The sequence below is a fragment of the Cherax quadricarinatus genome, chromosome 28 (genome assembly GCF_038502225.1).
Source record: "Cherax quadricarinatus isolate ZL_2023a chromosome 28, ASM3850222v1, whole genome shotgun sequence".
In the NCBI taxonomy this organism is placed as follows: domain Eukaryota; kingdom Metazoa; phylum Arthropoda; class Malacostraca; order Decapoda; family Parastacidae; genus Cherax; species Cherax quadricarinatus.
The window spans coordinates 5,346,293-5,373,112 of NC_091319.1; the positions used below are offsets into that span (position 1 = coordinate 5,346,293).

A 26,820-nucleotide genomic window follows, 5' to 3' on the forward strand; every position below is an offset into this window, starting at 1 on the left:
AACTGGATACCGGTGAGAGGTATGTCAACAGGAGAGATATGAGAGAAAGTCTAGAATAAACCCGGTGAAAAGCAGGGACGTCGTGAGCACAATAAGAGAACACTGTATCAACATTCGTGGTCCCTAACTATTTAACATCTTACCAGAAGATATCAGAAACAAGTGTAGAAGTCTTCAAGTGAAAACCTGACAGATACAACACTGGTATAACCCTGGTACGACCCTTGTGCCTCACACTTCCCACACATACTTCATTACTCACATGTCAGTGTGGTAATATTTTCATATGTACTGTTGCTACTATTTTCTTATATGAGTGTGAGGCGGAAGCCTGTGATGTTTTGCTCCCTGGCAGAAAGCTACAAGATAGCAAAAATACAGTACAGAGTTGTGCTGACATTCAACGTATACCTACATTCATCTTCCTTATGAGTTTTTATTCTTGTAATATTTCCTCTCCAATTTATGATGCCTTGTCCGAGACCGGACCTGGAGGTTACCTGGAGATTATTCCGGGGATCAACGCCCCCGCGGCCCGGTCCACGACCAGGCCTCCCGATGGATCAGGGCCTGATCAACTAGGCTGTTACTGCTGGCCGCACGCAGTCCGACGTACGAGCCACAGCCCGGCTGATCCGGCACCGACTTTAGGTATCTGTCCAGCTCTCTCTTGAAGGCAGCCAGGGGTTTATTGGCAATTCCCCTAATGCTTGATGGGAGGCTGTTGAACAGTTTTGGGCCCCGGACACTTATGGTGTTTTCTCTTAGTGTACCAATGGCGCCCCTACTTTTTATTGGCGGCATTTTGCATCGCCTGCCCAGTCTTTTACTTTCGTAGGGAGTGATTTCTGTGTGCAGATTTGGGACCATTCCTTCCAAGATTTTCCAAGTGTAGATTATGATATATCTCTCCCTCCTGCGTTCCAACGAGTACAAGTCAAGTGCTTCCAAGCGTTCCCAGTAGTTAAGGTGCTTGACAGAACTTATACGTGCAGTTGAACAATGATCCTCAGGTCCTAGCAGATCCCTTGAACCTGCTAACAGGTATATAACAGAAGCTTACATGTATATTACAGAAGTTCACATGTATATAACAGAGCTTCACATGTATATATCAAAGGTTCACATGTATATAACAGAGGTTCACATGTACATAACAGAGGCTTACATGTGTGTGAGTTAGCGTTTTCTTTCGTGTGCGTGAGAAGAAGCAAGATTCCTGAGGCCCACCCACCGTTTTCAGTTACCCGGGGCCTCCCTATTATCTTATTAGGCCTAATTGGTGGCTATGTTAGTTTTTATGTCTTCTTTATTCTTGCCGGAGCTCTGGTGCCAAATGGGAAGGAATGCTGTCGTGTGGGAATGTCAAGAGATGGCGTTGACCGAGGCGTCCATAGTGGCTTGACGTCTCAGTGTACGCAGAAGAATGGTCAGGTCGTGAAGTAAGGTGAAGAAGTCATGATAAAGACGTGATAAAGCTTTACACTAAGCGAGGGATAATCAGAATGATGACTTCTTGCTCATACGGTGTATCATTACCATGATGTTTAGTTCTCAGTATATAGTATTTGTTTGTTTTGGACGACCAGCAGTTGTGTGTGATCCTTCCACGAGTCAACTGAGTAACATTGACTCCACATGTGTGTCTTCTGCAGCTGCTAGGATGCCCCCAAGCAACGCTCGTAGAAGCGAGGAAAGACGTTAGCTACACTGAATGTGCCATTGCTAGGGTACTTCTAGCAAGGGTCCCCAGCAGCGAGGGTGGGCGTTGTTTACGTAGTGTAAGACGTGAGGCTGGAGGCCACAGTGAAGTGTCAGGTGTTGGGGGATTAACATGTGTGTAAGGTGATGCCCCAGATAACTGTGTCTTAGTGTGTCCTACACCATCCCAGGCTACACTCCTGCTTGTATTTTAAATCTGGGTTTTATGAGTTCTTGGTCTCGGGTGCCACTGACTTCATTGATTTTACCTGCCGAGTTTATGTTCTAAGTTTTTGCTAAAAATGTAATGATGTAGATGGGTAAAAAGAGCAATATAGATTTTGAAAAGAGGAACGAGCTTTTACTGGGGCAACGTTTCGCTCTGTGTAGAACTTTATTATGACTTGACAAAGTTCTACACAGACCAAAACGTTCCTATTAAAGCTTGACCTGCAATGTTTGTCTTCATTATTTTCGTCAGTACCCCATTGGAATTCAACTAACTGGGGTAATGCAAGTACTCAGTTCTCACTATACAGTAGTACTCTGTATCCAGTGTTCAGTACACAACCCGTTCTCCACACTTTTTACTGTGTCTGTTAAAGTGTCTCTTCGAAATCCCCCATGTATTGTTTTTTAAATAGCTATCGTCAGGAAGTTATATATAAATACGGCCCACAATCAGCCAATAAAGCGTTTATTTTAATTACTGGGAACGCCTTAAAGTCCTTAATATGTACTTACTGGAGCGGAGAAAAGAGATACACAATAATATACTGGAAAGTACCCGAGAGCCTTGTTCCAAATTTGCACACTGCCATAACAACATACTGAGAGAGAGATATGAGGAACAATGTTAAATAAACACAGTGAAAAGTGGGGGCACCTTCCGCACAATAAGAAAACATTGTATCAACGTCCTTGGCTCCAGACTGTTCAACACTTTAGCAGAAGATATTAGAAACACTGCTGGGACAAGTATAGAAGTCTTCAAGAGGAAACTGGATAAGTATCTTCATCAGGTGTCAGATCAACCAGGTTATGATAGAGATATGTGGGTCAGCGGGTCACCAAATGCAGTATATATATATGTCGTACCGAATAGGTAAAACTTGCGATTTTGGCTTAAATAGCAACGCTCTTCTTGCAGAGTAAGGCAAACGAAAATTTGTATGTATAATAATTTCGCAAAAGTCATTCTAAACCTAGCGAAAAAATATATTTCATTGTGTTTGTTTATTATTGAATTATTGTAAACTTATCTAAAATGTATTTAGTTGGATTAGGCTAAATTAAATTGAGCTTGTTATAATAAGGTAAGGTCCATTTGGTACAAAATTCTTAATTTTTCCACTAACATGAATGAAATATATATTTTAAATATATAAGAGAAGATTTTAGAGAGGACTTAATTTTAAACGAGTTCTTGCTAATTGGCCGCTTTTACCTATTCAAGGAACTATAGTTCCCTGATAATGTGAGAAGTCACGAAAGCGCTATTCGCTATTCTTTCACAGCGGTTATTTTGCATATTCTGATATCACCTGTTTACTGTGATCTTATATAAAGTTATTACTATTAATATACAGCACTTCTTTCAAGGATACACTAAGACTGGTCAGTGTATTAATGGAGTGAGACAGAAGTGGAAGGTAAGATACAGGAGATTGTATTTACAAGATTCTCTTCACTCCTCCAGTGATAGTTACTGTTAAGATCACTGGCTAGTATTTCCAACCAGGCTAGTCTGAACTCTCACTCTACTACTTTCACTCCTTCACTCTTAACCGCATCTTGTGCTCTTAGAAGAGGTCAGTAACCTTGCAGTACCCAGCAACAGAGAGTGCTGACTCTGTTTTCAACGCTGAAGAAAAACTTAAGTCAGCAGGTCTTGACTCTCAGTTGAAGACTTGATTAAAGAGGCATGTTCCATCGACTGCATATGCAACGTGTGCAAATACGCACTTGCTTTAGCGCTTCTTTTTTATTATAATAATATTATAATTATTATTATTTTTTTTCAACAAACCGGCCGTATCCCACCAAGGCGGGGCGGCCCAAAAAGAAAAACGAAAGTTTCTTTTTAAATTCAGTAATTTATACAGGAGTAGGGGTTACTAGCCCCTTGCTCCCGGCATTTTAGTCGCCTCTTACAACACTCATGGCTTACGGAGGAAGAATTCTGTTCCACTTCCCCATGGAGATAACAGGAAATAAACAAGAACAAGAACTAGAAAGAAAATAGAAGAAAATCCAGAGGGATGTTTATATATATATATATATATATATATATATATATATATATATATATATATATATATATATATATATATATATATATATATACATATATATATATGTTCGTAAATGTATGTGTAGTGTGACCTAAGTATAAGAAGAAGTAGCAAGACGTACCTGATATCTTGCATGTTTATGAGACAGACAAAAGACACCAACAATCTACCATCATGTAAAACAGTTACAGGTTTCAGTTTTACACTCACTTGGCAGGACGGTAGTACCTCCCTGGGTGGTTGCTGTCTACCAACCTACTACCTAGGTATTATTATTATTATTATTATTATTATTATTATTATTATTATTATACTAAAGGGCGAGTGCTAAAGCCGTAGTTGTCATACAGCATCTGGGGAATGAGACGCATTCAGATTCGATCCACGGAAGGGGCGGTCAAGCCCAGTTCTTTGGATCAAGAGTTCACCAGCATCAAGGAACCTCCCTTAAGGTGATGTATATGTCTACAATGCCTGCATAACATTGCCCGGAGGTTGTGAACGTGGAGAAATGTACGAAGGTGGTGTGGAAGTGTCTGCTCACCTGACTGAACGAGAGGTGGCAGCAGCAGCTGGTCAGGGATTTACTGCCTAGACACAGTTAAAAGTTTTTGTTTCACTAACATGTTCTTAGTTGATGCTGACCATGTTAACACTGAGGACGTCGTGGCCTGGAAAATATGCTGAGAGAGAGTAGTAATTACCAGTTATCAAAGGCGCTTGTCGATAGACTCTTGGCCTGCTGTTTGTGTGTGTGCGTGTTAGTTACCAGTTATCAAAACACGTGTCGATAGATACTTGGCCTGTTGTCTGTAGTTGCCTGTTGCTCGTAGTTTGTGTGTGTGTGTACTCATCTATTTGTGGTTGCAGGGGTCGAGTCACAGCTTCTGGCCCGACCTTTGGGTTTAGAAATTCAGTTATCTTGATTCTTTTGTTGTGTACTGTGTTCCATGCGTCATTTAAGAGGCATTGGTTTGTAGTACTTTGTGTGTGTGTGTGTACTCACCTAAGTGTACTCACCTAATTGTGGTTGCAGGGGTCGAGACTCAGCTCCTGGCCCCGCCTCTTCACTGATCGCTACTAGGTCTTCTCCCTCTCTGCTTCCTGAGCTTTGTCATACCTCTTCTTAAAACTATGTATGGTTCCTGCCTCCACTACTTCACTTGCTAGGCTATTCCACTTCCTGACGACTCTATGACTGAAGAAATACTTGTGTGTGTGTGTGTGTGTGTGTGTGTGTGTGTGTGTGTGTGTGTGTGTGTGTGTGTGTGTGTGTACTCACCTATTTGTACTCACCTATTTGTGGTTGCAGGGGTCGAGTCTTAGCTCCTGGCCCCGCCTCTTCACCGGTTGCTACTGGGCCCTCTCTCTCTCCCCACTCCATGAGCTTTATCAAACCTCGTCTTAAAACTGTGTATGGTTCCTGCCTCCATTACGTCATTTTCTAGGCTATTCCACTGCCTTACAACTCTATGACTGAAGAAATACTTCCTAATATCTCTCTGACTCATTTGTGTCTTCAACTTCCAATTGTGGCCTCTTGTTTCTGTGTCCCCTCCCTGGAACATCCTGTCTTTGTCCACCTTGTCTATTCCACGCAGTATTTTATATGTCGTTATCATGTCTCCCCTGACTCTCCTGTCCTCCAGTGTCGTCAGGCCGATTTCCCTTAATCTTTCTTCATAGGACATTCCCCTTAGCTCTGGAAATAACCTTGTCGCAAACCTTTGTACTTTCCCTAGTTTCTTGACGTGCTTTATCAAGTGCGGGTTCCAAACAGGTGCTGCATACTCCAGTATGGGCCTGACATATACGGTGTACAGTGTCTTGAACGATTCCTTACTAAGGTATCGGAATGCTGTTCTCAGGTTTGCCAGGCGCCCATATGCTGCAGCAGTTATCTGGTTGATGTGTGCTTTCGGAGACATGCTCGGTGTTATACTCACCCCAAGATCTTTCTCCTTGAGTGAGGTTTGCAGTCTTTGGCCTCCTAGCCTATACTCTGTCTGTGGTCTTCTGTGCCCTTCCCCTATCTTCATGACTTTGCATTTGGCAGGATTAAATTCGAGAAGCCATTTGCTGTGTGTGTGTGTGTGTGTGTGTGTGTGTGTGTGTGTGTGTGTGTGTGTGTGTGTGTGTGTGTGTGTATGTGTGTGTGTGTGTGTGTGTGTGAGAGAGAGAGAGAGAGAGAGATACAGGAAATGGGAGAGTACAGGCCAAGTCAACAAAGAAGGGGTGAGTGGGTGGGTAGGATTGGAGAGGGGGAGGGGGGAAAGAGAGAGAGAGAAAGAGCTAGAGAGAGGAGGGGAGGTGAGGGAAGATAACGGTGATAAGACAGGTGGAGGACACCAACAACAGAGAGAGGAAATAATAGCAACTCCAGCAGGCACACGGGGGTCATACATCCTGTGTTGGAGGGGAGTGAGGGAAGGTGGTGACCGGGGTATAGGTGTTAGGAACCATTGACTGCACTGGTGGGGTGGGAGGGAGGCAGCGCTTGACTCAGGTTTAGGTTACTGTGTGTTTTTGTGTGTAGCAGTTGTGTGTTTTATAGCACTAGTAATGTGTGTGTGTGTGTTACCTGGAGGTTATTCCGGCCCGGTCCACGACCAGGCCTCCCGATGGATCAGGGCCTGATCAACTAGGCTGTTACTGCTGGCCGCACGCAGTCCAACGTACGAGCCACAGCCCGGCTGATCCGGCACTGACTTTAGGTATCTGTCCAGCTCTCTCTTGAAGGCAGCCAGGGGTTTATTGGCAATTCCCCTAATGCTTGATGGGAGGCTGTTGAACAGTTTTGGGCAACGGACACTTATGGTGTTTTCCCTTAGTGTACCAATGGCGCCCCTACTTTTTATTGGGGGCATTTTGCATTGCCTGCCCAGTCTTTTACTTTCGTAGGGAGTGATTTCTGTGTGCAGATTTGGGACCATTCCTTCCAAGATTTTCAAAGTGTAGATTATGATATATCTCTCCCTCCTGCGTTCCAATGAGTACAAGTCAAGTGCTTCCAAGCGTTCCCAGTAGTTAAGGTGCTTGACAGAACTTATACGTGCAGTAAAGGATCTCTGTACACTCTAGATCTGCGATTTCACCTGCTTTGAACGGAGATGTTAATGTACAGCAGTATTCCAGCCTAGAGAGAACAAGTGATTTGAAAAGGATCATCATGGGCTTGGCATCTCTCGTTTTGAAAGTTCTCATTATCCATCCTATCATTTTCTTTGCACGTGCGATCGTGGCACTGTTGTGATCCTTGAAAGTGAGATCCTCAGACATTACTACTCCCAGGTCCCTTACATTATTTTTCCGCTCTATTGTATGGCTAGAGTCTGTAGTATACTCTGTTCTAGTTATTATCTCCTCCAGTTTTCCATAACGGAGTAGTTGGAATTTGTCCTCATTGAACATCATATTGTTTACCGTTGCCCACTGGAAAACTTTGTTTATATCTTCTTGGAGGTTAACCGCGTCCTCAGCAGATGACAGCCTCATGCAGATCCTAGTATCATCCGCAAAGGATGATACGGTGCTGTGGTGTATATCTCTGTTTATGTCTGATATGAGGATAAGGAATAAGATGGGGGCGAGTACTGTGCCTTGTGGAACAGAGCTCTTCACTATGGCAGCCTCCGATTTAACTCTGTTGACCACTACTCTTTGTGTTCGATTTGTTAGGAAGTTGAAGATCCATCTCCCCACTTTCCCAGTTATTTCTTTAGCACGTATTTTATGGGCTATTACGCCATGATCGCATTTGTCAAATGCTTTTGCAAAGTCTGTGTATATTACATCTGCATTCTGATTTTCTTCCAGTGCATCCAAGGCCATGTCATAGTGATCCAGTAGTTGTGTGTGTGTGTGTGTGTGTGTGTGTGTGTGTGTGTGTGTGTGTGTGTGTAACTGTAGAGTTGCAGCGCACTGCTGATGTGTCCATGTTTATTGTTAATAGAAAACAAGTGATCAGAGTTTAGTTGCATAGTGAGTCTGGCTAGGACAAGGTGGGTCGCCTGGGGTCTGGCTAGGACAAGGTGGGTCGCCTGGGGTCTGGCTAGGACAAGTTGGGTCGCCTGGGGTCTGGCTAGGACAAGTTGGGTCGCCTGGGGTCTGGCTAGAACAAGGTGGGTCGCCTGGGGTCTGGCTAGGACAAGGTGGGTCGCTTGGGGTCTGGCTAGGACAAGGTGGGTCGCCTGGGGTCTGGCTAGGACAAGGTGGGTCGCCTGTGTTCTGGCTAGGACAAGATGGGTGGCCTGGGGTCTGGTTAGGACAAGATGGGTCGCCTGGGGTCTGGCTAGGACAAGTTGGGTCGCCTGGGGTCTGGCTAGGACAAGGTGGGTCGCCTGGGGTCTGGCTAGGACAAGATGGGTCGCCTGGGGTCTGGTTAGGACAAGATGGGTCGCCTGGGGTCTGGCTAGGACAAGTTGGGTCGCCTGGGGTCTGGCTAGGACAAGGTGGGTCGTCTGGGGTCTGGCTAGGACAAGTTGGGTCGCCTGGGGTCTGGCTAGGACAAGGTGGGTCGTCTGGGGTCTGGCTAGGGAATGATCCCTTGCTAGGGAGCCTGACACAAGGGTTGACAGTTTACCGCTGGTGCAGGAGCGGATCAAGTGTAGGGAAGGCCCCTACTCCCCATCTGGATCACCTTATACCCCTGCCTAACCCCTTCACCACCCATCATAATCACGTCCCCATGCGCCGCCATACACGTGACCCTCCCACCTCTCAACCCACAAATACACACGCCCCACCATACGCATGACCCACCTATCCGCACCTCCCACCCACGCCCAGATATCAAGGGTTGGTGTCCGACCACAGCAGTGACATCATGCCATGAGGTTTCCTCATCAAGACCCAGGTGACAGAATGCTTCCTTGTCTCTCTCTGTGGACGCGTTTCTATGTTTATTGTCATTACATCTGCTTCTATTGTTATGTGTTTACATTTGTCCTTACTTGTTTCAGTATATTTCTTGCTGTGGCCGTGTCTAGCTGTGTGCTTCTCTCCTGAGGGCTGAGGTTAGGTAGGTTTGAAGCCTAACACCGGGCTGTGCTTCGCAGATTAGACTACGTGCAGTCAGCAGGAAACCTAGATCAGCCATGGAAAAAGAGCGTAGAAGATTGTACAGGAGAAAAAAGGGTTACCGTTTTGCTTAACAACGTGGATGTCACAACGAAGGAAAGAATCTTAGCTGAGAGATCACCGAGATAGAGCAAAGACTTATTTAAGATGTCGTACAAAACAGAAGAAGCACAAAGGGAACTCACAGCCATCCAGGATATTGGAAGAAGCACCAAATATTTTTTTTACATATGCAAAATCCAAGCTAAGAACTCCTTGTAGAATTGGATAATTAATAATGGGAGGTTCATATACTGACGATGAATAAGAAACGAGCGAAGTTCTAAAAGACCAGTTTAAGTCGATGCTCAGCAACCCACAAAATGAAAGCAGGGTGGAGAAAACAGAAACTTTTTTCATTCCATCTGAAGGCCGCGCATGGGATTAGTACAAATCCCATAGAGTTAAAAATAAACTTAAAATATGCCCACTCATCAGCACCTGGGCCATATTCATGGAATTCCTTGTGTTCAGTCCATCAGTCTTAAGAAATGTACAGCATATGCTCGGAGAAGTGGCTTATATACTGCAGTCAGGTGAGTAGAAGCAGCAGGAGGCGGAGTCACCAGTGGAAAATCCACTAGTGTAAGTAGGTCATGTCTGTATGTTCGGTCAGCGTTGAAGAAATCCTTGTGTCAAGATCCCAAGATGTTGCTGTGTCTGACGGATATTGCTGTGTCTGACGGATATTGCTGTGTCTAACAGATATTTCTGTGCTGACAGATATCATGTAAATACTTTACAGACCGTCAAGTTGAATGAGACACTTGTGTAGCATTTGGGAATCTGTACTGTGGGAACGTTTTGTCGAGCAGTAGCTTCTTCAGTCCAATACAGAGAAGAACGGTGGAAGAGGAAGAGTTTGAGGTAATTAGTCCCTCAGCCTGGAGGCGATGTGTAGAAAAACTTTCCAAACTCATCAAATGTAAAGGTAGAATCGTTGATCCGGTCTTAATTCTCCAGATTAAGGCGGGGGCGTTGACCCCCGGAAACGTCCTTCAGGTATCTATTACGTTAGAGTCATTAATTATATTACAATAAATTTTGTTTAATAATAATTTAAATTGCTTTAATCCTCCCCCTCCCCCCCAAAAAATTAATGTTTCATTGTATACACTTATAGATACACAACTCTGTGGTGTATTCGCATAGAGATACAAACATAAGTGTATATTCCGAGGTGCACACATCTTGCTGTATATATGTATTGAGAGACACAACCTTAGGTGTAGACGCAATGATTACCGGTCCACCAGAGGCTTAGTGTCTGAAGTCATATTCAAATGTAAATTATCAGACCTGTTCCCAGGGTCCCACAACCACCCTGTTGGACCTGCCTCTGGTCTCAATGTCTTGTTGAATTATTGTATGATATGTCTCTCTCTCTCTCTCTCTCTCTCTCTCTCTCTCTCTCTCTCTCTCTCTCTCTCTCTCTCTCTCTCTCTCTCTCTCTCTCTCTCTCTCTCTCTCTCTCTCTCCCTGTGTGATGTAATATGGCAGGAAAACTTAGGTTTTATTTTTTCCCTACTGAACTACCATATACAGCAAGGCAGCAGCACACTGTGGATGTACTCACTACTGTTTAATAAAAGAAGTCTTATTGGGAGTCGAAATAGAGTAGCCGCTTCTTGTACCACACCTGTGTCTAGGTAACCAGGAAGCTAGAGAGTGTTGCTTAGCGTACGCAGTATCGAGCCTCCAGCATGCCTTGCGCTGAATGGCCCACACGGGTTTTGCTCTAAGAAATACTGTTTTGTAAGATAGCCAGTGTCATCACAGACTCCCGCCAGAAATAACTATTTCCAATGAAAAAAAAAAAAAGGAAAGATGTGGCGATTAGCGGAACTGGAAGTTTATGACTGGTGTGACCGGAATACCTGGTTATTGTTCGTGTTTTTACTGTGTGTCTTGTTGACGCTGAGAGTACGCTGCTAGACTGTACCACAGACAGACAGACAGATAGACAGACAGACAGGCAGACAGACAGACAGGCAGACAGACAGACAGACAGACAGACAGACAGACCCACCCACCGACCGACTGACTCTGGCGGCCAGCCTAACGCAAAGAGTTGCCATGAAATGGCCTCAAGGGATCCATTCTTCTCTGGGCAGGTTAGCTGATGGCTGGGTATGGGGGTGCCCTTCCAGCGAGTGTTACATGCCCCGCTGTGAACCTCACCTACCCTCACTTAGTGGCTAGCAGGTGGTCCCAGGGAGGCAGGAAGAAATGTTTAAAGTTCATTAGATACACAACATTTCTCGGATAACTTTTACTCAACATATAAATACTTGTATCAAGTGATAAAGTTTTCTCAGATAGTGACCAGGATATGATTTTCAGCACAACTCAAAATGTTGTAACAAATTTGTATAACAAACTCTGATGGTACGACCTACACATTAACTCATTTAACTGCTTGGTGGGCAGGGATGATGGATATGTGGGCCAGCGGGCTACCAGCAGCAACAGCCTGGTTGAATAGACAAACCTAGCCCAAGGGCCGTGCTCCGGGAGTAGAAAAACTCTTGAAATGATGTATCCCAGAGTCCATTTGACTTGGAGGGAGCCTTTGATAACATGTCCACGCACTCTGCCCCAGGTCCAGACTCTTACCAACTCTATATTCATCACAAATGGCAAAACAATCTTGTTATATTGGGCCTTAAATATATGAAGACGGAGCCTGGATACAGGTGTCATCCTACAAGCTTTCAGAATGTCACCGATTTAGCCGCACTACACAAAGAAAACTATAAGCGAATAGCTGTGACGCTACACCTTGTTCACTGAGGTTGGCTGGTAAATTGGCCAGCAGAGTGTAAAATAAATTATGTATATATCGTGACACTGTCTTCTTGACACCGTGTTATTTAAAATCAGGGTGAAGGAGGTAGAGGGGGGGATGGGAGAGGGCAAGATAACACTGTGTAGGGTGTAGTCAGCGGGTACACGTGGTAGTTGCCTTCCTACGCTAGGAAGGTGGTGTCTCTCTCGACGAGAGGTGAAGAAAACAAGTGTTTTACCGGAGCAACGCTTCACTCTGTGTCTGGTTGTATCAAGACTTTATAAAGCTCCACACAGAGTGAAACGTTGCCCCAGTTAAAGCTTCTTCTGTAGTGTCTCTCACTTTCCTTCACTACATTATTTGAATGCCACAGATGTTCTGACCGGGGGGGGGGGGTCGAGCATCACATGAAGTGTTTGCACATAGCAAAGTAGGAGTATTTTTAACTGAATAATCCTAAATATACCCGCAGTGTGCTGCTACCCTGTTCTGTACGATAATTACACTGTGCTAATACACGCAGTATGCTGCTACTCTGTTCTGTATGATAATTACACTGTGCTAATACACGCAGTATGCTGCTACTCTGTTCTGTGTGATAATTACACTGTGCTAATACACGCAGTATGCTGCTACTCTGTTCTGTGTGATAATTACACTGTGCTAATACACGCAGTATGCTGCTACTCTGTTCTGTATGATAATTACACTGTGCTAATACACGCAGTATGCTGCTACTCTGTTCTGTGTGATAATTACACTGTGCTAATACACGCAGTATGCTGCTACTCTGTTCTGTGTGATAATTACACTGTGCTAATACACGCAGTATGCTGCTACTCTGTTCTGTGTGATAATTACACTGTGCTAATACACGCAGTATGCTGCTACTCTGTTCTGTATGAGAGTTACGTTATACTAACACCAGCAATGTGCTGTCACCCTGTTCTATATTGTACACTGTTGATTCACTCGCATTGTGCCGCGACCCTATTCTATACGATAGTTACATGGTAGGAACAAAATTTAGCCATCTTTTTCTGTCATAGTCCATCACGCAAAAAGGGTTACATACTGGAAGTAATTAAATGTGTCATCCTGGGATGGGAGACTTCAGTAGGATGATAAGGATATTGTCAAGCGTGCCACCTGCAAAACAAGAGACGCCAAGCTAGTGATGATATTCCATAGGTCACTCGTTCCTCTTTAGGCTGGAATATTGCTGTGTACTAACGGCTCCCTCAAGGTAGGCGAAATTACTGAGCTGGAAAATGTACAGAGAACTTTCACAGTTTGTATAAACTTAGTCAAGTACTTAACTCACTGGTAGTGCTTGAAGTCACCTAGAACTGTACGCCTTAGAACGCAGACGAGAAAGATGCATCATAATCTACACCCGGAAGATACTAGAGGTATTGATCTCAAACCTGCATACCGAAATTACTGCTTATGAACACAAGAAGCTTGGCAGACAGTGCAGGATACCTCCAGTGAAAAGCAGGAGAGCGATGAGTATATACTGAAGGAGACCACGACTCACCAACATTCTCCCTTCATGCATGAATGAATTTGCCAGCAAACCCCTAGCTGTCTTCAAGAGGAAGCTCGACAGATTCCTTTAAAACAATTCCTGATTAACCGGGTTGTGGTGCATACGTTGTACTGCGGGCGGCAGGCACTAACAGCTTGATCGATCAGGCTAGCAACCAGGAGTCCTGGTCAGAGACCGGGCTACTGGGGCGGTGACCTCCGGAAGCGACTCCAGGTAAACCAAGGTTCAGTAGCTGTGAGAGATTGAGATATCCATGTTCTAGCAGAGCTGGAGTTACTATCAACTGGGAATTACCACGTCGGATGGTGTGGGTGGATTGGGAGGGGGATGGCTAAAGTGGGTGGTGGGCGGCCCCAATGCAGCTGACAGGTGCATTGTCTGCCGCCCACCTCAAAGCACGCTTCCGTCTGACCCCCATCTCATCCCCCCACCCTCTTACTACCCTTCCTCCTTCCACCCACTTATCTCCTCGCCACCACCCACCCCCACACCATCCACGCCCATGCCACCACCCATACCAACGCCCACTCCACTACCCACGCCACCATCCACGCCACCATCCACGCCCACACCACCACTTGCTGGTTGAAATCTCGAGTTGCTGTCATCGCCACACAAGTGACAGCAAGTTATATGAGCATGTCAAGTCAACATCGTCATTTAAGAGACCCGAAGACCGTTTCCTGAGGTCAACGCTCCTGCGGCCCAGTCCCAGACCAGGCCTAGTTGATCAAGACCCGATCAACAAGGCTGTTACTGCTGGCTGTATGCAGTTCAACGTACGAACCATAGTCCAGCGGATCAGGCACTGATTTGAGGAACTTGTTTAGTTCCCTCTTGAAAACCGCCAGAGGTTTGTTGGTAATTCCCGTATGTATGAAGGGAGGGCGTTGAAGAGTCTTCGACCTCTGACACTTATAGACTTCTCTCTTAATGAAAGTATTTTGCATAGTCTGCTAAGTCTTTTGTCATGAGGAGTGATTTCGGTGTTCAGGTTTGGGAGAAGTCACTCCAGGATTTTCCAGGTGCAGATTTTTATGTATCTTTTCTCGCCAACGTTCCAGGTAATACAGTTGAAGGTACTTCAAGCGTTCCCAATAGTTCAGATGCTTGAATGGGTGTATACAAGCAGTGAAAGTTCTCTGTACGTTTTCCAGCTTAGCAATCTCTCATCACGTTCCCCAGGCCATCATAGCTGCTAGTGTGTGTGTGTGTGTGTGTGTGTGTGTGTGTGTGTGTGTGTGTGTGTGTGTGTGTGTGTGTGTGTGTGTGTGTGTACGTACTCACCTAATTGTGGTTGCAGGGGTCGAGACTCAGCTCCTCTGTGTGTGTGTGTGTGTACTCACCTAATTGTGGTTGCAGGGATCGAGACTCAGCTCCTCTGTGTGTGTGTGTACTCGCCTAGTTGTACTCACCTAGTTGAGGTTGCGGGGGTCGAGTCCGAGCTCCTGGCCCCGCCTCTTCACTGGTCGCTACTAGGTCACTCTCCCTGAACCGTGAGCTTTATCATACCTCTGCTTAAAGCTATGTATAGATCCTGCCTCCACTACATCGCTGTGTGTGTGTGTGTGTGTGTATGGGGGAGAGGAGATTTAAACGTTGCTCCTGACTCTCTTGGTTTGACTTTGTGGACATCTGGTCCCTGGCCTTCTAGAAACTATCGTACCTACTCTTCAAGCTGTGAATGGAGGGAGCATCTACAGTTCCTTCATCTAGTTGCCATGAGAGTAAAAAATATTCTGCAGTGTTCCGCGGACTCATCTGTGTCTATGCCAGATCCTCTCCTCTCTATCAACCTGTCTTTGTCCTCACTATTTTAATACGTCTGATTATGTTTCCTCTCACTCCCTTTGCTTTTATGATCGTCAGATTCAATTGTTAGTCTTTCCGGATATCGCAGTCCTCTGATGAGCTGCGGGACGAGTCTTGTTGCAAACCTCTGAACCTCTTGTTTTTTTGCATATGATTTATCAGATGAGGGTTGAATACCTACTCCATGATGGGCCTTACATACACCGTGTAGTGTCCTTAACGAGTCTTTGTTTAGGTTCCTGAATGCTATTATTTGACTACCCAGTCTGGCTTATACTACAGATGTTTTGTGGTTTGTGTGTTCCTCTGGTGATATAGCGACCGTCATCTGAAGGTCCCCTTGCTTGTCTCTGTTCTGGGTAATTTTTCTTCCCTAGGGTGTATTCCATTTCCATTTCTTTCGAGCCTCATTGCAGTGCATATGCTTGGGATGACCAGCGTTGTGATTCAAGACCGTCTGTAAGAGCGATTACGCATTTGTTGGAGTTGTGTGTGTGTGTGTGTGTGTGTGTGTGTGTGTGTGTGTGTGTGTGTGTGTGTGTGTGTGTGTGTGTGTGTGTGTGTGTGTGTGTGTGTGTGTGTACGTGTACATGTGAGGGGTCTCGTGCCAACACGTACATGAACCACGATATTCTTTAAGGTACACGACTGTCTCGGCATACTTGTGTGCAAATTACACTAACACGCGCATGTACGTCATCACGTACACACGCCTGAACCCGCACATGTACCCCTATCTACCACGTACACCGGTGCCCGCACCACATCCCTTGAATCCCATACCTCAGCCTGCGACCAAGTCCCCTACCTGACGATCGTGTTGTTTCTGACGTCCTAGATTTCGTCAGGTACCACTCCCCTGCCAGACGTTTCCTTCTTGTCTGTGGAACTTCTTTTATATGAAGCCGTTTATAAACACTTAGAACTAACTTGTGAGGAAAAACTTCTTACCAGAAGATATCAGAAACACTGCTGGGGCAAGTGTAGAAGTCTTCAAGAGGAAACTCGACAAGTATCTCCACCAGGTTTCAGATCAACCAGGCTGTGACGGATATGTGGACCAGCAGGCTGCTAGCACCAACAGCCTGGTTGACCAGGCAGGCACCAGACGAGTAACTGATCGAAGGTAACGAACAGTGTTCATAATTTCTATAAGGCTTCCTATACTATTATATAATTTTTACATTGATATATTGCGGTATTTTAATGGTATTTTGAGTTAGTGTTCCCAGTGTTGTTATTCTCCAAATGAAGCGGAAATCTACTTGTGATATTGAGAGGGAATTATTCGACCCGGTGAGTGGTTTTATATTCACTGAAGCGCTAAACCCGTAGATGTCGTATACAGCGTCTGGGGAATTAGAGGTAAACACGTTCTTGATTCAAGGAAGGGAAGGATAGCTCTGTTTCCTGGATCAAGAGCACATCATTAACATGAGGGGTCACTGGTGGTTGTGATGCTGTCAAAGAAAACGGCTGAGAATCAGCAGTGTTACGGTGTGACTAATTTAATATTTGTGTTGGGGTTATATTAGTGCTCTGGTTATCTAGAAATATCTAATGATTTTAGTGAACGTCGTGCGTATAGATAATAGTGTGGTGGGTTGCTCGTGGCTTGGTTGGTAGCGTCCTCAGCTTACGTTCTGGGGGTCCGGGATTGATTCCCGGCACGAGTAAAACGTTGGGCATGGTTACCTTACATCTGCTGTCCTTGGCCACCTGGCAGCAAGTAGGTACCTGGGTGTTAGTCAACTGTTGTGGGTCGCAGTCTGGGGGACAAGACAATCCTCAGTGACGCTCTTACTGGGTTACCCTGGGTGGTTAACCCTCTGGGTTAAAAATCCCAACAAAATCTTATCTCATCTTACAGTAGTTCGTTGGCTCGCAAGATGATGTGGCATTTAAAGATGTTTAATAAAGTGTGTTATGTATTAATCCAGTGTGTATTGTGTGTGTGTGTGTGTGTGTGTGTGTGTGTGTGTGTGTGTGTGTGTGTGTGTGTGTGTGTGTGTGTGTGTGTGTGTGTATCTATTTGTACTCATCTATTTGTGGTTGCACGGGTCGAGTCATAGGTCCTGGCTCCGCCTCTTCGCTAGTTGCTACTGTGTGTGTATGTGTGTGTGTGTGTGGGGGGGGTTATCACTGAGGGTATCACTGACAGGTGTTTCTCTCTTCCACAGAGCTAGAAGCACTAGAGGCCTGCAAATGGCTACGGGCAGCCGGCTTCCCCCAGTATGCTCAGATGTACGAAGGTATGTATCTGTCTCTGTCTCCCTCGCTCTCTCCTCTCTGTCTCTCTCCCTCTCTGAGACACGTGTGCCTCACTAAACGATGGTTTCCTGCTCCTATAGACTTGAAGTAATTTTTCCTCAATAAACCATGACCGCCTCTTCTGCTTCCCCCACCCACTTCCTTCCATCAAATAATTTCAGTCATAGTGACCCCTCTCTCTTTCCCCTTTACCTCCCCCACCCCCTCCACTCTAATAGATCCCATCCCTCGTAATATAGACACCCATCACCCTGAGATGTCCCACACCCCCCTCTACCCTGATAGATTGCACCCCCCCTCCGTCGTTATAGATGCCCCGCTAATAGATGGCACCTAGAGTCCAGAGTCTTTACTTAGTGTTGTGTTGTGTGTCACAAGCATATACCTCCGTGCTCCCCTCAGAGCTGCAGTTCCCGCTGGACCTGGTGTGTGTGGAGAGAGATCACGCATTCCTCGACACCGACTCCCTGCAGGCACTCTTCAGGAGACTACGAGTACTCAACCGCTGCGCCAAGATACGTCTCGACTCCGCCAGGAAAAACAAGGTGATTCTTCTGTTTTTTTTTTTATCCATAATTTTTAAAGTGGTGGACCGGTAAGCCACCTGAAGGCCTCGGTTAGATAACCAAAAGCTCCTGCGGGTCATCATATAACTAAGACCCACGTCAGGAAACACTTATCCTGTTTCCTGACAAATCTTACCTAATCTGAATCTTCTGTTTTGTGTGACACTCGACTAATGAGCAAAGCGTCACACGCACACGAAGATAGATGACGAGCTAGCCATGCACAATGGTGCCATATGTACGCTGTGCCCATCATAGACAATACACAAACGTATGAGGCCTGGAGGGAGGCAGGTCTGCCTGGAGGGTATTCCAGGGATCAATGCCCCCGCGGCCCGGTCTATGACCAGGCCGCGGAGAAAGTTGAGAGAAACAGGGAGGCTGAAGGAAGGCAGGCTCAGCTGCCTTCCTTCACTTGGACGTTTCTTATTTTTTCTTCGCCAACTCATTGCCAGACGTATTACGGCTTCTGTTGCAGCTAAATGTTTACGTTATATAGCCTGAATTAAGTTAATTATTAGCCTAAATCAACCTAGACCAGTCTAACGTAAATTAACCCGACTTCAGCACAATACGACTTAGATAAAAAATGATGTTTAAATGTTGACATTGAGCAAACCGTCAGAAATTGACATTTCTCTTGTGACATAACTCGTGACATCTCTCTTGTGGACATCTCTCTTGTGACAGCTCGTGACATAGCTCGCGACATCTCTCTTGTGACATATCGTGACATCTCTTGCGACATATCTCGTGACATCTCTCTTGTGACATATCTCGTAACATCTCTTGTGATATACCTCGTGACATCTCTCTTGTGGACATCTCTCTTGGGACATAGCTCGCGACATCTCTCTTGTGACATATCTCGTAACATCTCTTGTGATATACCTCGTGACATCTGTTAGTGGGCAGTAAAGACCAGACGAACAAGACACTGCAGGCAGCTACAGTACTCAAGAACAAACTTCCCACACTGAAGTCTTCCCACTGTGTTATGGTGTTACTTGAAACATGACAAGTTCAGTGAATTCCGTATATAAGTGTGAATTACGTAGATATGCTTGTGGTGCTCTGGGAGGAAAACTAGTGGAGTTGGCTAGTGGTTTGTTAGTGAGTGCTAGTGGGGATCCCAGTGACGCTCACACACTCACTTCCAGCAAAAAATGCACAGTGGAATGACACTACACAGCAAGGTTGTCCCGTAATAATAATAATAATAATAATAATAATAATAATAATAATAATAATAATAATAATAATAATAATACAGAGAAGGGATTGTACGCATCAATAGTGGGGAGGTTAAATATGATGTAATCGATCCGTCAGTCTTGTAGAAATAGTTTGAGGTGGTGTGTATGGTTGACAGTGATAGTGTAGGTGGTACTGAGTGGCGTTGTGGTTGATAGTGGTAGTGTAGGTGGTACTGAGTGGCGTTGTGGTTGATAGTGGTAGTGTAGGTGGTACTGAGTGGCGTTGTGGTTGATAGTGGTAGTGTAGGTGGTACTGAGTGGCGTTGTGGTTGATAGTGGTAGTGTAGGTGGTACTGAGTGGCGTTGTGGTTGATAGTGATAGTGTAGGTGGTACTGAGTGGCGTTGTGGTTGATAGTGATAGTGTAGGTGGTACTGAGTGGCGTTGTGGTTGATAGTGATAGTGTAGGTGGTACTGAGTGGCGTTGTGGTTGATAGTGGTAGTGTAGGTGGTACTGAGTGGCGTTGTGGTTGATAGTGATAGTGTAGGTGGTACTGAGTGGCGTTGTGGTTGATAGTGATAGTGTAGGTGGTACTGAGTGGCGTTGTGGTTGATAGTGATAGTGTAGGTGGTACTGAGTGGCGTTGTGGTTGATAGTGGTAGTGTAGGTGGTACTGAGTGGCGTTGTGGTTGATAGTGATAGTGTAGGTGGTACTGAGTGGCGTTGTGGTTGATAGTGATAGTGTAGGTGGTACTGAGTGGCGTTGTGGTTGATAGTGGTAGTGTAGGTGGTACTGAGTGGCGTTGTGGTTGATAGTGATAGTGTAGGTGGTACTGAGTGGCGTTGTGGTTGATAGTGGTAGTGTAGGTGGTACTGAGTGGCGTTGTGGTTGATAGTGATAGTGTAGGTGGTACTGAGTGGCGTTGTGGTTGATAGTGATAGTGTAGGTGGTACTGAGTGGCGTTGTGGTTGATAGTGGTAGTGTAGGTGGTACTGAGTGGCGTTGTGGTTGATAGTGGTAGTGTAGGTGGTACTGAGTGGCGTTGTGGTTGATAGTGGTAGTGTAGGTGGTACTGAGTGGCGTTGTGGTTGATAGTGGTAGTGTAGGTGGTACTGAGTGGCGTTGTGGTTGATAGTGGTAGTGTAGGTGGTACTGAGTGGCGTTGTGGTTGATAGTGATAGTGTAGGTGGTACTGAGTGGCGTTGTGGTTGATAGTGGTAGTGTAGGTGGTACTGAGTGGCGTTGTGGTTGATAATGGTAGTGTAGGTGGTACTGAGTGGCGTTGTGGTTGATAGTGGTAGTGTAGGTGGTACTGAGTGGCGTTGTGGTTGATAGTGGTAGTGTAGGTAGTACTGAGTGGCGTTGTGGTTGATAGTGGTGGTGTAGGTGGTATGAGTGGCGTTGTGGTTGAGTGGTAGTGTAGGTGGTATGAGTGGCGTTGTGGTTGAGTGGTAGTGTAGGTGGTATGAGTGGCGTTGTGGTTGACAGTGGTGGTGTAGGTGGTATGAGTGGCGTTGTGGTTGACAGTGGTGTAGGTGGTATGAGTGGCGTTGTGGTTGACAGTGGTAGTGTAGGTGGTATGAGTGGCGTTGTGGTTGACAGTGGTAGTGTAGGTGGTATGAGTGGCGTTGTGGTTGACAGTGGTGTAGGTGGTATGAGTGGCGTTGTGGTTGACAGTGGTAGTGTAGGTGGTATGAGTGGCGTTGTGGTTGACAGTGGTGGTGTAGGCGGTATGAGTGGCGTTGTGGTTGAGTGGTAGTGTAGGTGGTATGAGTGGCGTTGTGGTTGAGTGGTAGTGTAGGTGGTATGAGTGGCGTTGTGGTTGAGTGGTAGTGTAGGTGGTATGAGTGGCGTTGTGGTTGAGTGGTAGTGTAGGTGGTATGAGTGGCGTTGTGGTTGACATTGGTGGTGTAGGTGGTATGAGTGGCGTTGTGGTTGACAGTGGTAGTGTAGGTGGTATGAGTGGCGTTGTGGTTGAGTGGTAGTGTAGGTGGTATGAGTGGCGTTGTGGTTGAGTGGTAGTGTAGGTGGTATGAGTGGCGTTGTGGTTGACAGTGGTGGTGTAGGTGGTATGAGTGGCGTTGTGGTTGACAGTGGTAGTGTAGGTATGAGTGGCGTTGTGGTTGACAGTGGCGGTATAGGGGGTATGAGTGGCGTTGTGGTTGACAGTGGCGGTGTAGGTGGTATGAGTGGCGTTGTGGTTGACAGTGGCGGTGTAGGTGGTATGAGTGGCGTTGTGGTTGACAGTGGTAGAGTAGGTAGTATGAGTGGCGTTGTGGTTGACAGTGGTAGTGTAGGTGGTATGAGTGGCGTTGTGGTTGACAGTGGCGGTGTAGGTGGTATGAGTGGCGTTGTGGTTGACGGTGGCGGTGTAGGTGGTATGAGTGGCGTTGTGGTTGACAGTGGTAGTGTAGGTGGTATGAGTGGCGTTGTGGTTGACAGTGGTGTAGGTGGTATGAGTGGCGTTGTGGTTGACAGTGGTAGTGTAGGTGGTATGAGTGGCGTTGTGGTTGACAGTGGTGGTGTAGGCGGTATGAGTGGCGTTGTGGTTGACAGTGGTGGTGTAGGTGGTATGAGTGGCGTTGTGATTGACAGTGGTGGTGTAGGTGGTATGAGTGGCGTTGTGGTTGATGGCGGTGTAGGTGGTATAAGTGGCGTTGTGGTTGACAGTGGTAGTGTAGGTGGTATGAGTGGCGTTGTGGTTGACAGTGGTGTAGGTGGTATGAGTGGCGGTGTGGTTGACAGTGGTAGTGTAGGTGGTATGAGTGGCGTTGTGGTTGACAGTGGTGGTGTAGGTGGTATGAGTGGCGTTGTGGTTGACAGTGGTAGTGTAGGTGGTATGAGTGGCGTTGTGGTTGACAGTGGTAGTGTAGGTGATATGAGTGGCGTTGTGGTTGACGATGGTGGTGTAGGTGGTATGAGTGGCGTTGTGGTTGACGGTGGTGGTGTAGGTGGTATGAGTGGCGTTGTGGTTGACGGTGGCGGTGTAGGTAGTATGAGTGGCGTTGTGGTTGATGGCGGTGTAGGTGGTATGAGTGGCGTTGTGGTTGACGGTGGCGGTGTAGGTGGTATGAGTGGCGTTGTGGTTGACAGTGGTGGTGTAGGTGGTATGAGTGCCGTTGTGGTTGACTGGTGGTGTAGGTGGTATGAGTGGCGTTGTGGTTGACTGGTGGTGTAGGTGGTATGAGTGGCGTTGTGGTTGACAGTGGTAGTGTAGGTGGTGTGAGTGGCGTTGTTGTTGACAGTGGTGGTGTAGGTGGTATGAGTGGCGTTGTGGTTGACAGTGGTGGTGTAAGTGGTATGAGTGGCGTTGTGGTTGACAGTGGTGGTGTAGGTGGTATGAGTGGCGTTGTGGTTGACAGTGGTGGTGTAGGTGGTATGAGTGTCGTTATTGTTGACAGTGGTAGTGTAGGTGGTATGAGTGGCGTTGTGGTTGACGGTGGTGGTGTAGGTGGTATGAGTGGCGTTGTGGTTGACGGTGGTGGTGTAGGTGGTATGAGTGGCTTTGTGGTTGACGGTGGCGGTGTAGGTGGTATGAGTGGCGTTGTGGTTGACGGTGGTGGTGTAGGTGGTATGAGTGGCGTTGTGGTTGTCGGTGGCGGTGTAGGTGGTATGAGTGGCTTTGTGGTTGACGGTGGCGGTGTAGGTGGTATGAGTGGCGTTGTGGTTGACGGTGGTGGTGTAGGTGGTATGAGTGGCGTTGTGGTTGGCAGTGGTGGTGTAAGTGGTATGAGTGGCGTTGTGGTTGACAGTGGTGGTGTAGGTGGTATGAGTGGCATGTTGTGGTTGACAGTGGTGGTGTAATTGGTGTGAGTGGCGTTGTGGTTGACAGTGGTGGTGTAGGTGGTATGAGTGGCGTTGTGGCTGACAGTGGTGGTGTAATTGGTATGAGTGGCGTTGTGGTTGACAGTGGTGGTGTAGGTGGTATGAGTGGCGTTGTGGTTGACAGTGCTGGTGTAATTGGTATGAGTGGCGTTATGGTTGACAGTGGTGGTGTAGGTGGTATGAGTGGCGTTGTGGTTGACAGTGGTGGTGTAGGTGGTATGAGTGGCGTTGTGGTTGACAGTGGTGGTGTAGGTGATATGAGTGGCGTTGTGGTTGACAGTGGTGGTGTATGTGGTATGAGTGGCATTGTGGTTGACAGTGGTAGTGTAGGTGGTATGAGTGGCGTTGTGGTTGACAGTGGTAGTGTAGGTGGTATGAGTGGCGTTGTGGTTGACAGTGGTAGTGTAGGTGGTATGAGTGGCGTTGTGGTTGACAGTGGTAGTGTAGGTGGTATGAGTGGCGTTGTGGTTGACAGTGGTGGTGTAGGTGGTATGAGTGGCGTTGTGGTTGACAGTGGTGTAGGTGCTATGAGTGGCGTGGTTGACAGTGGTAGTGTAGGTGGTATGAGTGGCGTTGTGGTTGACAGTGGTGGTGTAGGTGGTATGAGTGGCGTTGTGGTTGACAGTGGTAGTGTAGGTGGTATGAGTGGCGTTGTGGTTGACAGTGCTAGTGTAGGTGGTATGAGTGGCGTTCTGGTTGACAGTGGTAGTGTAGGTGGTATGAATGGCGTTGTGGTTGACAGTGGTAGTGTAGGTGGTATGAGTGGCGTTGTGGTTGACAGTGTTTGTGTAGGTGGTATGGGTGGCGTTGTGGTTGACAGTGGTAGTGTAGGTGGTATGAGTGGCGTTGTGGTTGACAGTGGTAGTGTAGGTGGTATGAGTGGCGTTGTGGTTGAGTGGTAGTGTAGGTGGTATGAGTGGCGTTGTGGTTGACAGTGATGGTGTTGGTGGTATGAGTGGCGTTGTGGTTGACAGTGGTAGTGTAGGTGGTATGAGCGGCGTTGTGGTTGACAGTGGTAGTGTAGGTGGTACTGAGTGGCGTTGCGGTTGACAGTGGTAATGTAGGTGGTATGAGTGGCGTTGTGGTTGACAGAGGTAGTGTAGGTGGTACTGAGTGGCGTTGTGGTTGACAGTGGTAATGTAGGTGGTATGAGTGGCGTTGTGGTTGACAGTGGTAGTGTAGGTGGTATGAGTGGCGTTGTGGTTGACAGTGGTGGTGTAGGTGGTATGAGTGGCGTTTTGGTTGACAGTGGTGGTGTAGGTGGTATGAGTGGCGTTGTGGTTGACAGTGGTGGTGTAGGTGGTATGAGTGGCGTTGTGGTTGACAGTGGTGGTGTAGGTGGTATGAGTGGCGTTGTGGTTGACAGTCGTGGTGTAGGTGGTAGGAGTGGCATTGTGGTTGACTGGCGGTGGTGGTGTAGATGGTATTAGTAGCATGTCTACCTAGAGTCTACCTGGAGGGTATTCCGGGGATCAACGCCCCCGCGACCCTATCCACGACCAGGCCTCCTGATGGATCAAGGCTTGATCAACCAGGCTGTTACTGTTGACCGCGGTTGTGTTTTGTAGTCCCAGGCCTTACAACCAGTGACAAGCCTGTGACCAGTTTCCAGGGTTCTTCCACCACCTTGCGGCTCGGTCTGGGACCAGGGGTAATGACCATGGCCGCACACACCAGTCACAACGTGTCTGACTGTGTTGTGGTCCCAGGAGCTCCTTATCTATTTTACACCAAACCTATAATTCCTTCCTCTTCCTGCTGCTCACTTATCTCACCTCTCTCTCTCCTTGCTGACTTAATTACGTCTCTCTCACATATAACCGAGATTATCTTCAACAGTCAGTGTACAGCGTCTTGTGTTTGCTCAGTGTGGGTCTTTACTCTGAAATGACTTGTCCCGTCCTGTGTCGTTCTCATTTTGAGGCTCCTACATTGATGCTCTCCCTGCTACGATTTCTTCACTCTGATTATCATCACTAGTCGGCTGTTGCCTTAGTTGTATATTGTTGTTTTTGTGGTTATTGTTGGTGTTTGTAGTGTTGATAATGTTGCAGGCGGACGAGTATTATGAGTTAATGTTTATGTTAATAGTGTTTTTTTTGCGTTGTTAATGTTGTTAATATTGCTTGTTTTGTTAATGCTGTTACAGACGGAGGAATCAGACGACGAGGAGCAGCAGTGTGCACTCTCTGGCAACTGGAAGTTCCAGCGGCACTCCAGACGCTGGTCCAGGGTGGTCCAGGAGCGAGCACCAACCACAGGTGATTATACTCATTCATGCTCAAACACCTGGGCAGTGGCAGGTAATCTGCTTTGATTCGAGGAAGGGGAAGCATAGCTTCAGTTCTTTGGATCAGCAGCCCTTCACCAGCATTAACGCACACCCTTCCTTTTTTCTTGAAGTGCAGTGACAGGTAAGGTCTCTGTACTAATGATGGTAGAATTACCGACTATAGATAGAGAGAGAGATAGGGGTTAGAGAGAGAGATAGGGGTTGGTCTCAGACCAGACCTTCTTAAAGAGAAAGAAAATAACAAATATAAACTATTTATAAACACATTAAAGGTACCGTAGTGAATATAAACAGACCTTAATTCCTGAAAGTAAACATCAGTCCTGCCACTGGGAAACATTAGTGAGTCTTCCCTCTAACACTCGTATGGTAGTACAGCCAGAGTTGCCATCTATTAATGAAGGAATAACCTGGAGAGAAGAGAGAAAGGCGAGCAGAGAGATCAGTGATAGTTGTTTATGCACATCTGTACGAATGTCTTTCCCAGGGGGATGTTCCTTGATGCCACTAGAGAGGCTCTTCATCCAAGGAACTGCACCTGGGTATCCAACCTAAATGCGCCCAGTTGCGTCAACCGCTGTATGGCCCCTACAGGTTTAACACTCCCTCATAAATAGAATAATTTTAATCAAGAAATAACTAAGACCTCAACCCGCAAAAAGAGTAATTAATAATAATAATAATAATAATAATAATAATAATAATAATATTATTATTATTATTATTATTATTATTATTATTATTATTATTCATGGAAATATGCTAAACTCGTAGGGGTCATATAGTGTCTGGGGAATGGGGAGTAATCAAGTTCGATCACGGGAATGAATGGGTAGCTCCAGTTCCTTGGATTAAGAACTTACCAGCATCAGGAAGAAAGTACTAAGAGAGCACATTGAAAGAGAGAGAGAGAGAGAGAGAGAGAGAGAGGCCAGACACGACAGTATCAAGGAAGGAGGGACTCATCGAGTTTGTTAACACAGCCGCTGGTAACCTGTGTGGGAGAGTACCCCAGGTAACCTGTGTGAGAGAATACTCCGGGTAACCTGTGTGAGTACCCCAGGTAACCAGTGTGAGATAGTACACATGAGATGGGATAGCATCAGTGAGACAGCCAGCCCTTACAAGCATAAAAGCGACCTTCAAGAACCTGATCAAGGAATGTTTCACATTTTTATTCACCACATATGTTACAAGATCACTCGTTAAATATGTATCAGCAGAGAGGAGGTGACCCACCTGGCCAGGTACGTAGCACAGCTGCAGAGTGTTGTCAGCCACACCAAGACACTGGTACCGCGAATAAAACTCAGGAGCTGTGAGTAGAAACTTCATGAACTTGATCTTAGGATTCTGGGAGAAAGCAGGTTTGGAGGAGACATGATCGCGACGCACAAAACGCT

At 46.4% G+C, this 26,820-nt stretch overlaps 1 protein-coding gene across 9 annotated transcripts in view; it reads left to right on the forward strand.

The window, feature by feature from the left end:
• Window positions 1-26,820, forward strand: part of LOC128693242 (uncharacterized) — a 664,368-nt gene that overhangs the window by 598,797 nt on the left and 38,751 nt on the right. For all 9 annotated transcript variants that reach the window (XM_070089334.1, XM_070089338.1, XM_070089339.1 and 6 more), the window contains 3 exons: window positions 17,446-17,517; window positions 17,939-18,081; window positions 25,274-25,385. In XM_070089334.1, the coding sequence (XP_069945435.1) occupies window positions 17,446-17,517; window positions 17,939-18,081; window positions 25,274-25,385 (327 nt within the window). The remainder of the gene's footprint in view (window positions 1-17,445; window positions 17,518-17,938; window positions 18,082-25,273; window positions 25,386-26,820) is intronic.